Source organism: Benincasa hispida, chromosome 9 (genome assembly GCF_027475165.1).
Source record: "Benincasa hispida cultivar pf3 chromosome 9, pf3_genome.v1.1, whole genome shotgun sequence".
In the NCBI taxonomy this organism is placed as follows: Eukaryota; Viridiplantae; Streptophyta; class Magnoliopsida; order Cucurbitales; family Cucurbitaceae; genus Benincasa; species Benincasa hispida.
Window position 1 is genome coordinate 43,446,775 of NC_143486.1, and position 12,621 is coordinate 43,459,395.

Below are 12,621 nucleotides of genomic sequence, written 5' to 3' on the forward strand. Positions count from 1 at the left end.
TATGATGTAAACGTCTTATATTCTTGAATTATTTGCGTTTTGGATATTTAAACATAATGGCATTGTAGCAACTAGCACGTTAGAGAACCTTGAAAGCTGTAGGTCTCATGCATTTTTGAGGAAGAGGTTAGAGAACCTTGAAAGTTGGGTGAATATCAGTTTTCCGTTTGGGTGATGATATCTTACTATTGGATTTAGGGGAGTCACGGTGTATAAAAGTGGCCAAGTGTCGGTGTGATGGATTAGAATGACGCAAGTCATCAGATGCCTTGAATAATATTGGTTAAGGGTGATACACAGTTTAAGACTTCACAAGAAGTCATAGGATGCCTTGAATAAAAATGGTCAAGGAGCAATGCATGAGTCAATGTTTCTTTATATGACTCCGTTTATTCAAATGTATGATCATCTGGAAACTTGACATTCTTTTGGGTTTTTTTCCCTACAGGTAGTATCTGCTTCTAGTGTCTGCTTCGTATCCTTAAAGATGGTATGTTTCTGAAATTGTTTTTTCATCTGTTCTCGTTTTCCTTTTGGTCCAGTTGCTAAATTTTGCCTGGTGTGTATCTTCAGCGTGTATTTATTTATTTATTCAACGTCTCTGATGAATCAAATCATTTCCTCCAAATGCTTGGTTGTCACTTGTTTGTTTCCTCTTTTCTCTTCATGGGTTCGTTCTGATCAAAATTTCTTTCTGCAGCTTCCTCTTTCGCTCCTAAAGACTGCTCAAGGGCACCCAATGGTAAGGGTTTTCTTTCAAATATCCCCTTTTCAAATCTGCTAATACATGGGTGAGCTTACAGGCACCTAGACTAAGTTCAAGAGAGAGAATTATATTTGATTATTACTTGTTTTGATATCTAGATAGGCGGAGATAATATGTTTTGAACCCAGTCCCCAGAGCTCCTATTATGATTGTTTTTATTATTATTATTTGAATTTTTTTGCTTGGCTAAATCTTAAATGCCACTACACTGATCGATGGTGGATGTATATGGCTTTGTCTGAGCTTTTCTGGCTGTTGTCAAGAAACTTTATTTTGAGGACTTTGTTTATGATCTTGTTTTAAAAATGTATAATTTCTGTGTTCCAACAGTTGGTGGAGTTGAAAAATGGTGAGACTTACAACGGCCATTTGGTTAATTGCGATACATGGATGAACATTCATCTTCGGGAAGTCATCTGCACTTCTAAAGTAATGCACTTCTATTTTATTGACGATTTTTTCTCTTATGCATTTTTCTTGTACTTTTTTTTCTAGGAGTTTGAATTTATAATGACTAAGTTTTCCAATTATCAAATGTCAGGATGGTGACCGGTTTTGGCGAATGCCTGAATGTTATATCCGTGGTAATACAATCAAGTATTTGCGAGTTCCAGATGAGGTATTCATGAAAGCTATCCTTTTTGAATCTGTAATTGTGATGTTTGATGTACAGAGGGCCTTTCATATAATATGCTTGTAGAACAAGAAAGTCAGATGCCTTAAAATTTAGTTCTTCTTCCACTTCTGTCACATGCTTGTCAGCCACATCTCATTTTTTGTTTCTGGTTTCTAATATTGTTTCCTCTCTTCTTTTACTTGGTACTTTTACAACTTTGTGATCATCTTTATCTTGTGAATATGGTCTTCTCGTCGTCCATCAATGTAGTTAGTTAATACAACTGTTCTTTTCTTTTTGGTGATAGAAGTTAGCACCCTTCTTTTAACATGTCCTAATCATAATAAATTCATACCAAGTTTTTGTACACTAGCAATATTGTTAGCTCTCTCACGCATGCATGGACACAAATGTGCACCTACATGCACTCATGAAGTGTTCTATTTCACTAATTTTGTATTGTTTCTTAGGTTATTGACAAAGTTCAGGAAGAAACCAAAAGCCGAGCAGGTATACTATATTTGCATTTTATAATATAATTGTTTGTCACATGAAGAAAAAGATATTTTGCATGTAGGAAATCTGTAATTGTTTAATCAATTTAATTGATTCTTAAATTTTTTCTTATTGAAATCTTGTACAAAATCCATGTAGCAAGTCTAAAAGATGAACATTTGATAACATCCCATAAATGACTAAGGGCCCGTTTGTTTTGCTGGAATGGGATGGGTTTGGAATGGAATATAATAAAAAACCCATGTTTGGATTGAGCATTTTTTGTCCGATTTGTAATAACAAACTCATTCTATTCCTACAGCTTTCAAACCAACCCTCTTTCCCACCGTTTTCATGCTTCATGATCCCATTTCCATTCAGTCTTTGACATATCATATATTCCAACACTTCTCTGACTCCCAGTAATCCGGATTATATTCTAACCTCCCAAACTGCCCCTAAATACATTTGCTAATTCTGCACTTTGCATGTATTGGACTCTTGATTTGTCCAGAACATCTAACGAGTCTAGATAACCTATGCCATTAAATACCAAGATCAATTTCTCTTTTGCCCTTGGTTTTGAGAAGAGCTATAGTATCAAGGAAACTGATGCTTGGACACTGAATTTTCAGATAGGAAACCTCCGGGTGTAGGGCGTGGAAGAGGAAGAGGACGTGAAGATGGTCCTGGTGGAAGACCAGCTAAAGGAATGGGGCGAGGCTTTGATGATAGTGCTAAAGCTGCTTCTGGAGGCCGTGGAAAGGGTGGCCCTGGTGGAAAACCTGGTGCCAACAGAGGTAAATTAAACTGAATCTATGTTATTGATGGAACATAAATTTGCTGTTTTATCTTTCTCATTGGCTAATAGTTTTGGTTTTGCTTTCCATACCTTGTATAAACTCTACTACCCCTTATCTATTTATGTTTTCTTCATTTAGTTTTTTAACCTTTTAAGAAAACTTGGGCCAAATTTTACTAGCAAAATACAGGAGTTTGATAAACTATTTTCGTTTTAGAGTTTTCTAAAATTTGGCTATGATTTCAAATTTGACTTAAGTAGGTTAAAGCAAAGAAAATGGTTCAAATAGAAGGAAAAAAAAACCATAATCAAGAAAAATATCTGCTTAAAACGAAAAAGAAAACCATAAACAAAAGCTTTTACAAATGGACTTGTTATCTTTCCTCTTATTAATCTAGTTTTTTCCTTTGCCTTTTTTTTTTTCCGATATAGTTGGAGGGAGGGGCCGAGGGTGATCGGAGTGATATCAGTAACAGATGAGATGGACTAACTACATATGCAAGCCCTGCCCAGTTTTCTCATCGGCAGTAGTGTTTTTTCTGTTTTATGCATTTGCTTTTGGTCTGGATTCTTTAGTGAATATTTATGTGATTTTAGCGCCAGACCTCTCTGCCAAAGTTGTAAACAAGAGAAACTGTTCATTTTATTGTTGTAATTGAGTGCAATTGGTTCATAGATTTTGGTATTGGTATGTAGATAGTTTCATGTTTTCAGATGTTCTAGAGGGCTTGGAGAGGCTGTGATACTTTGATATTGTCTTCTTTCTTCTCCGTTGGTTCATCTCCCTTCTTTTTTGCCTACTGTTTTTGTTTCTACCTCCAAATCTCACTCTCCATCTCCGGCTTTAATTTCCTTTTTTTTGTATAAAAAAAAAAACCTTACCTTCATCACTTTTATTTTTCCTGTTTCTCTTTGATTATTTCTTTTCTGTTTTGATTTTCTTTTTCTGTTTTTCATTGTTTTCTTTTCCTGTTTTTCTTTTCTCCCAATCTCAAGTTCCACTCTTATGGCTGGCCTGCCCCTGTTCGTCACCATAAATTTGCAATTCGGCAAATCTTTTGCAGATCACCGGAAAGGGTGCATGCCTTTTTGAATTTACAAATTGGTAAAGAAGAGGGGAGGGCATGGAAGTGGAGATTGAGATTGGGATCAAGAAAGAAAAATAGAAAACGAAGATAAAAGAGAGACAGAAAAAAGAAAGAATCAAAGAAAGACCGAGATAAAAAAAACAAGAGATGAAGGAATGGTAACAACAAAAAGGAAAAAGAGAGTTGGAAACTAAGATTTGGAGGAAGAAAGAAAAACAGTAGGAAAAAAAAAAGAAGGGAGATGAGAACAAGCATACATATGCCGTTGGAGCAATCAATGGGTTTCATTTGTGTGTATGCATGCTGAGTAAGCATTAGTTTATACCTTTCGTTTAGGAATCATTTTTTTATTTGATATCTTTTTTCGCAAACTGCCTAAAGTTCCAATGAAAAAGACACATTTTGTTATGGTGAGTGGGGAGCTAACCCGACCACCCGGGGGGGTTTTGTTCTTTCCAACTTAAAAGATAATTAGGATATAATAATCAACTATGGAGGAAATATATGGACTCTATGCACAGAAATAAGACTTTAGGATCAAAGCAATTAACAAAAGAATAGTGAGTTACTACAAAGTTGCAAACAGTGGCACAACTGAGATATAAAGCTGATTAGCTTTAGGCTAAAGAAATGAGAGGGAGTTGCACCCAATTGCTCCCTAATGGTAAAAGAACACTTCTATAAGAGTGGTCCTAACAATTACTGCTCTTTTCAACTTTCACCATGAAAATTTAGGATCAAAACCACATTATTTCATGTAGATCATTAGATAAATTTTATATATGAAACAACTTCAAGATTCTTATATCCTGAATCTAAATCTGGGATATAAAGATAACTTAGGAGTTTAAAAGAAGCTACCATGATCAAAGTTTGCAAAGAGGTAACATTAGTTTTTATAAGTATGTATGGTATTTAATTATATGTTAATAATATGCTTATAACAGGTAGGGAAAGACTTCATTGCAATAAAGAAAACATCCAAATCACGGTCGAAAGACATATAAGTTAGAATCAACTGACAATGTCTAAATCCGAGAAATGATTAAAATATATTGCACTTATTGTTGGGGTTTTCTCAAATTACAAGAAACTTATTTATCTAAGAATCAATATACCTAGATTTAAAATGGATGATTAGAATCGATGTATTGACGATTTTCAAATGAAATTCTAATTGAGATTCTAAATTGATTCATTTATAAAAGTTAAGTGGTTTAACAAGCCTCACACAATGTTGATCAAAACGAAATATAGTAGATGGTACACATTGATACATTACAAAAGTTGAAGGTTTTTAATTAAGAAAACCGTCGATAAGCTTAGGAGTATGATATTTTTTTAAAGTTTTTATTTAAAATCTAATAATTCAAAGCTAAAATATCGATCTAATAGAATTCAACTGATCGATGCCTATACTAATCCATTTGAGACAATAAAATTTAAAAAAAATGAAAAATAAGAAGAAATTAAGGGGAAAGAAAGTGGATTCAAATTGAAAAGCAATTAATATAACAGGCACATTGGTAACCCACTTTGAAGTTTCTTAAACAAACTCCATTTCCATTCTTATGTTGAAGGCATTGTTCCTTGCAAGGCATTCTTTAGGATCCATCACTGTCATGCATCTTCCTCCTCCATTTCCCTTCATCTCCACCACCCCCAATGTTCATATTTACCATTTTTTTAAAAAAATTTATATGTATAACAAAATTAATGGTAAATAAAAACCATTCATTTAACTTAAGCTTGTTTGATAACCAGTTAGGTTACATTTTAATGATGATTTAAGTCTCGTTTAATAACCGTTTGATTTTTAAAAACTATATTTGTTTTCTTACAATTTATTTACCATTATTTTCATCTTTCTTAAGTAAACAGTTAAAATTCTTATCCAGAATGCAAAAACAAAAATAGATTTTTAAAAGCTATTTTAGTTTATAAAACTTTTTGGACTTTTGGCAAAATATTAGGAATGCACTTTGTTCCACATCAGTTAAATTGAAGAATGGGGATGGACTCCAAGCTTATAAAAGGAGCCTATACCTCTAGTTTCAAGTCATCCCAGTTAGAAATACTTTAAGTTCAGTGTACTAACTTTAATTAAATTTCTTTTATATTCTCTAGTTTAAGAGCGGGAAAAAAGGTGTGAGTAGTCAAAAGTTATGAGAGAGTGCTATTGTAATTGAGATTGGGGAGAAAATTATTCTCTGTAATTGTAACAATTTTTCACATAGTATATTTTTTTCTTGTGGGTCGTGGTTTTTCTCCGAATTGGGAATTTTCCATGTAAATTCTTGTGTTTTTCAGTTTTATTGTTTTCTTTTAATTTTTCTATTATTTTTCTGCTTATTCCTATAGTAGAAGTGAGAGGTTTTTTCCCAACAAGTGGTATCAGAGAGTCAGGTTTATAGTTTCTTGAATTTCTAAGTATGCACAATGGTTGCGACTTTGTCTGAGCTTCCCATCGGAAAATAATTCTTAAAAGGAGCTGTGGTGTTTGTGAATTGTGGGTTGTTCACTATTTGCTTATTTGCTAGGAGTGAAGCAAATGTGTGTCAAGGCTTTATGAGTTCAATAAAGTTTGATGGAAGGATCAACTTTGGCTTGTGGAAGTGCAAATCAAGAATGTGTTGATATAAAATGGGTTACACAAGTGCAAGTTAAGCGTAGATGGTGTTCTAGTGCAGTTCCGAAGTGATTTCAGCAGAGGTTTAAAAAGAAGAGTCTTCGAGCAGAAGATAGGTTGCTGGACATAAGAGCAGTCTAGGCACATGAAAGAAAAAAGAATAGGTTCGTCAAAGGGCACTAGATCGGAGTGTCTTTCTCGTCAGAGAAGACAGTGACTTCCTTTGAAGAAGACGAAATTCATTATGTGGTATATCCGTTTTACCAAGATAGAGGATGTGATGTTAGCGGTTCCATAAGTTTGCACACATACATTGACTTGGTGGTTATACAAGGTATGTGGTAGAAGTTGTGTCGATGATTGAAGGACTTTTAGGTGAGCCAAGTAGGTGGAAGTTGCACCATGAATATTGACATTTGACAAAAAAAAAAAAAAGAAAATCATAGGAGGTGGTATTCCAAGTGGTCTACTTTCATGGTGGAGTAAGTTATTGTCCTCTTACTTGAGAATTATGATTGTCGGTGGACAATGGATGTTGCAGAAGCTGCAGAATCTTCAAATATCTTGCTAAGGTGGAATTTGTTGGGTTTTTGGCAAAATATAAGAAGTACAATTTGTCCCACATCAGTTAAATTGAAGAATGGGGATGTGATCTAAGCCTATAGAAGGGGCACATGCCTCTAGTTTCAAGTCGTCCTAGTTATAAGCACTTTAAGCTTAATGTGCTAACTTTAGTTAAATTCTTTTTGTATTCTCTAGTTTAAGAGAGGAAAAAAGGTGTGAGTACTCAAAGGCTTTGAGAGAGCGCTATTGTAATTGAGATCAATTTCTGGTGGGTCGTGATTTTTCTCGGAGTTGGGAGCAATGATAGGGAGAAGCAGTGTTTATAATCTCAATTTTAAAAAACAAATAATTATCATACATGACCTTAGTTTTCGTTTCAGATGATTAAGTTTCTAAACGTGACTTCTATGTATTAGATTTTTTTTGTCATCTATTTTTTAAGAATATTTTCAAAAATCAAAGTCTAGCTTTGAAAATTTAAAACTGTAGTTCAAAAAAAATTCTAATGTCGAGTTAGAAAATTGTCAAAGTTATAAGTCTATTACTTTAGTTATAGAAGTCTATCATTGATATTATATTATTGTGGATAGAATTCAGTCTACATTGAATTATATCATATCTATTACAAGTAAACTTTTATTATTGATTAGCTTAGTTCAATCATAGATTTATATTGTAATTAGAAATATATTTGGTTTGTAAAATATCTATTATATTCCTCTCACCGATAAACTTTGCATTATTGATAGAATTCTGCATGCATAAAATTCTCACAGATAGATTTCTATTATTTATAATTTAATTGAATATAGACTTGTATTGTTGTTAGAAGTAGAATATATAATTGTATTTACACTGATAGATTTGTATTGTTGATATATATATATATATATATATATATATATATATATATCGATTTATTGGTAACTACTACTGATAGATTTCTGTCCCTTATAGAATTCAATTTACGATGTCAATGACTATTACTATAACAATAGTAATGAAAAAGAAAATTCATAATAGGATTCTTTTAGCATTAAAAATGGTTACCGATAGATTTCTTAGTCTGATAGTCTATCCACTGTAGACTTCTCATGGTGATAGTTTAGTAGTCTTAGAAATATATTGACGATAGTTTTAGCTTAAATTTCAAAAATTATTTATCTCATGGTGAAAATTTTATTTATTTATTTATTTTTTGCAAAGGTATTGTAGTTAAGGTGTGAGGTAGGGAGATCGAACCTCAGTCCTCGAAGTCGATAGTATAAACATTATGTCAATTGAGTTATGCTCTTGTTGGCCGTGGTTCAAAATTTACCCTTAACTTTGATAATCTACATTAATTTTCATCATGAATGAATTTCAAATTTTATCACATAAGACCTTTGACTTAGACAAGCGTTATAACTTCTACTCTATTTAGTTTTTACCAATATCAGTAAAATTAAGTTTGGCACAAAAAATAATGATTTTTTTAGTTCAACAATATAAGGTCTATTTGGGCCAAGAGTGTAGTGGGGAGGAGTGGACTATTATGTTGGGGCTCGAACTATTTTTAGTTGGAGTTCCAATATTATCTTCAAAATTAACCCTAGGGAACACTGTTTCCAACTCCACGATTTCTACCGTTTCACTATTTGCACAACTCCACGATTTCTGTCGTTTCACTATTTGCAACATCTTCTCTCTTCTCCCTTCTGGTTTCGTGTTTCTTCATCTCCATCAGTTCCATCGCCGTCGAAACCAGATATGGATCCTTAGACCTATAGATCTAGCTGAAGGATCTATATATCTACATTTATGGTGGTACTCTTCTTGCATGTTTTTCTCTAGACCCTTCACAGATCTATAGATTTATAGATCTGGATTTGTGTCTTTTCCTCTTGCCGCTCCAAACCTTTAATTCCTTTTTCTACTTTACTCGATCTTCTCACTCTGTCAAAACAGACCCTAATTTATTTGGTTGAGGGAGGATTGTGCTTGGTGGGGGTAGAGGTTATTGTTTGGAGAGTGGTAGGGTGTGAAGGACGAGTTCTGGAGCTTGGTAGGGGGGAGGTCGAAGGTAATCTTCTTTTTCCCTTTCCCAGCCAATGATGAGGTCCTTTTTCTACCTTTTTTTTTTTTTTTTTTTTTTTTTTTTTTTTTTTAGCTCAAAATTTTGTAAACTATGCTCTATATTTGTCCACTGTTGTCCATTATTTCGTTTCATGTTCATTGTTTTGCTCCAAATTGTTTTGGTTCAAAATTATGCTCTGAATTTTGTTTCATGTTCATTGTTTTGCTATTATCGTCATTGTTTGTTCATTATTTGTCCATTTTCTAAATTATAAAAAAATGGAGAGATGCATTCTGGGCTGCTGGGTATTCTTAGGTTGATTCTATAGGGTATTTGATGGATTTTGGTAATTTCGATTAGGTTATTTGATGAATTTTTGTAATTTTGATTAGGTTATTTTCACTATGTTGTTTATAGTGTATTTGATGAATTTTGGTAATTTTGATTAGGTTATTTTCATTATACTGATGAAGAAGGATGGATTTTCTTTGTGTAGTTTATAGTGTATTTGATGAATTTTGGTAATTTTGATTAGGTTATTTTCATTATACTGATGAAGAAGGATGGATTTTCTTTGTGTAGTGTCTATTGTTTGTCCATTTTGGTCACTATCTGTCAATTGTTTATGAATTTTGGCCTTTGTTTGTCCATTGGTTGGCAATTTTCGTAAATTTTGGTACCTGTTTGTCGGTTGTTTGTCCATTGCTTGTACATTTTGTAACTTTTGGCCTCCGTTTGACCATTGTTTGTTGTATATTAATTGATAGTATAATTAGGTACTGTTTACTATATTCATCATTAGCATAACCCCTGTTTTTAGTATGGTTTTGTATTGTGATTGACAATGGTTGTTAGGTATTGTTTATTGTATTCATCATTTCCATATCCCTTTTATTAGGATGGATTATTGTATATTTATTGACAGTGGTTGATAGTTACTCTTTATTGGGTAGGTTTTTGTCAAAACCATTTACTTTTATTTATATATGGATCTCACTTAAAAAATTTCATGGGCCAATAGTTCACACAACTATACATATGTGTCTCACTTCACTTCAACTTTAGACCAAGCCCATTCCATCTACTTGCTTAATACAATTGGTATGTCATTTCTCTTGTCTCCAATATTTTCTTATCCTGTGTTTTATATCAAAATACCATGAACTGCTTTGCATCTTTTGGTTTCTATTGTCTCTATTGTTTGTCTCTAATTTTCAATTCTTCTTCCTTGAATGAAATAATTTACCATTGTTTGTCTCTGATTTAAAATCAATTGTTGATCGTTCTATCTACATTGTTGATTTCTCATTTATTGTTATTCATGATATTATTTGAAATTCAAGTTTCAATTAATGAATTTCATAACTCTGAGGTTGGACCCTATTCCATTCATTTTTTTTTTTATTTTTATTTTTTTTGCATTTTATAATTATGGTCTCACTTGCCTTCAACTATAAGGACAAATACATTCCATCTACTTCATAAATCCAAACAGTATGTCTTCTGCCACTTTATCCAACATTTTTTTAATTAGTGGGTGCTGACTAGTGCCTCCTGTTATAAATTCTTTTGTATAGTACTAATGTTCTTTATTGTAACTTGTTTTATGGTTGGTCTTATTACGAATCAGTCGCATCAAACATTGTTTACCAACTTTCTCTTGATAAGGTGATAACTATCTGTCATTATTATGGTTTATGTAATTCATTTCATGATTTAGGTTACACATTTTTCTTTATCTTGTATTTGTTGCTAATCATTACTTTTTGTATGCTCTTGTCAGGGTGGACTATTAGCATCCCCGAGCATTACGTGAGATTCATTAACATGAATCCATAGTAATTTGGGAGAATATTCATATATTCTTAATTATGTTGTTTGTATGATGAAAATGGTAATATATGTTTGTTTCGTATTTATAGCGGTTTGGAAGAATTTATATTTTAATGACGGTTTTATAAATCTTGTTTATGTTTGAATGAATAACATTACTTTATACTTGTTGCTATATTTGGATGATTGACAATAATAATATTTTTTTAAAAAAAAGTAATATGAAAAATCAGATTGTTGTATTATTTACTAAGAACAAATAATATGAAAAAAAAGATAAAAAAATTAACATGAAAAAAAGAGAAAAAACAGTTTGCTATGGACAAAAATCACTTTTTTAACTCTTAAAAAAACAGTGTTGTTAACATGAAAAAAAGAAAAAAAGAAAAAAAAAAGGGATAACCAGTGTTGTTTAATTCGCTTCTAGAATAACATGAAAAAAGAAGAAGATAAAAAACAGTTTTTTAAGAAAAGAGTCCCAATCAATAGTGTATTTGCTATGAACAAAAATCAGTTTTTTAAGTCTAAAAAAAAGTTTTGTTAATATGAAAAAAAGAAGAAAAAAAAGAGGATAACCATTGTTGTTTAATTCGCTTTTAGAATAACATGAAAAAAAAAGAATTAAAAAAAATAGTTTTTTAAGAAAAGAGTTCCCAATCAATAGTGTTAAAAAAAACAGTTTTTTAAGAAAAGAGTTCCCAATCAATAGTGTTAAAAAAAACAGTTTGCTATGGACAAAGAAGGACGATAAAAATAAGTTTTTTAAGTCTAAAAAAACACTTAAAAACAGTTTGCTGGACCCAAAAGAACATAAAAACATAGACTTGAAAAATAATTTGTTTTATATGGCATTAAAAAAGAACATAAAAAAAAAAAAAATCAGTTTTTAAAGAAAAGATTCCCAACCAATAGCGTAATAAAATAGCAATTTCATATGGAATAAAAAAAAAACTTAAAAAATCAATTTCGTAAGTTTCACTTATTTACTATGGAATAAAAAGTAATTAAAAAATCAGTTTGATGGACTTAAATTAGAATATAGAAACGGAGACTTAAAAAAACAAGGTTGTTTAATATGACATTAAAAAAGAACACAAAAAGTCAATTTGTTGGATTTGTTTTCATAAATATAGTACCAATCGATAGTGTATTTGTTTTTAAAATAACGTAAAAAAAGAACATAAAAATTGATATTGTAATTATTTTATGTTCTAAAATTTTTCTTTCAAGACCAGTTCCAATATTTTGAGTATATAATGGACCTAACAGACCTAGTTACGATACTAACAACATTCATAACTTCACAACGTCAGCTACTTTTAACACTAGAGTTATTACTGAATGACCATAGGAGGATAGAAAATACATTACACGATAGTAGACATCGTATTAGAACAGTTAACATACTTTCGACTCATTCATGAGTCCGACTTATGTTGTCGTCAAAGTACAAGAATGGATAGAAGATGTTTTGCCATTCTATGTTATTTACTTAAGACGACTGGCGGATTAGTCAAAACTGAAGTTATAGATGTAGAGAAGATGGTTGTCATGTTCTTACATCTCTTAGCCCACGACGTTAAGAACCAGATAGTTCAAAAAGAATTTGAACGGTCTGGTGAGATTGTTTATAAACATTTCAACACCGTTTTATTAATGATGTTACGATTACACGACGTGTTATTAAAAAAAACCTTTGCCGATCAAAAATTCGTATATAGATCAGAGATGGAAATGGTTTGAAGTATAGTTCAACTACACCAACATTAGTT

At 31.9% G+C, this 12,621-nt stretch overlaps 1 protein-coding gene across 1 annotated transcript; it reads left to right on the top strand.

Moving 5' to 3' along the window:
* Nucleotides 1-386: 386 nt before the first annotated feature.
* On the top strand, nt 387-3,354 carry EMB1644 (Small nuclear ribonucleoprotein family protein). The gene is given in 8 exon segments (XM_039040533.2): nt 387-449; nt 452-490; nt 701-742; nt 1,097-1,195; nt 1,308-1,385; nt 1,853-1,892; nt 2,513-2,677; nt 3,112-3,354. Coding segments are annotated over 8 exon segments (534 nt in total). The 5' UTR covers nt 387-401; the 3' UTR covers nt 3,135-3,354.
* The last annotated feature ends 9,267 nt before the right edge of the window (nt 3,355-12,621 follow it).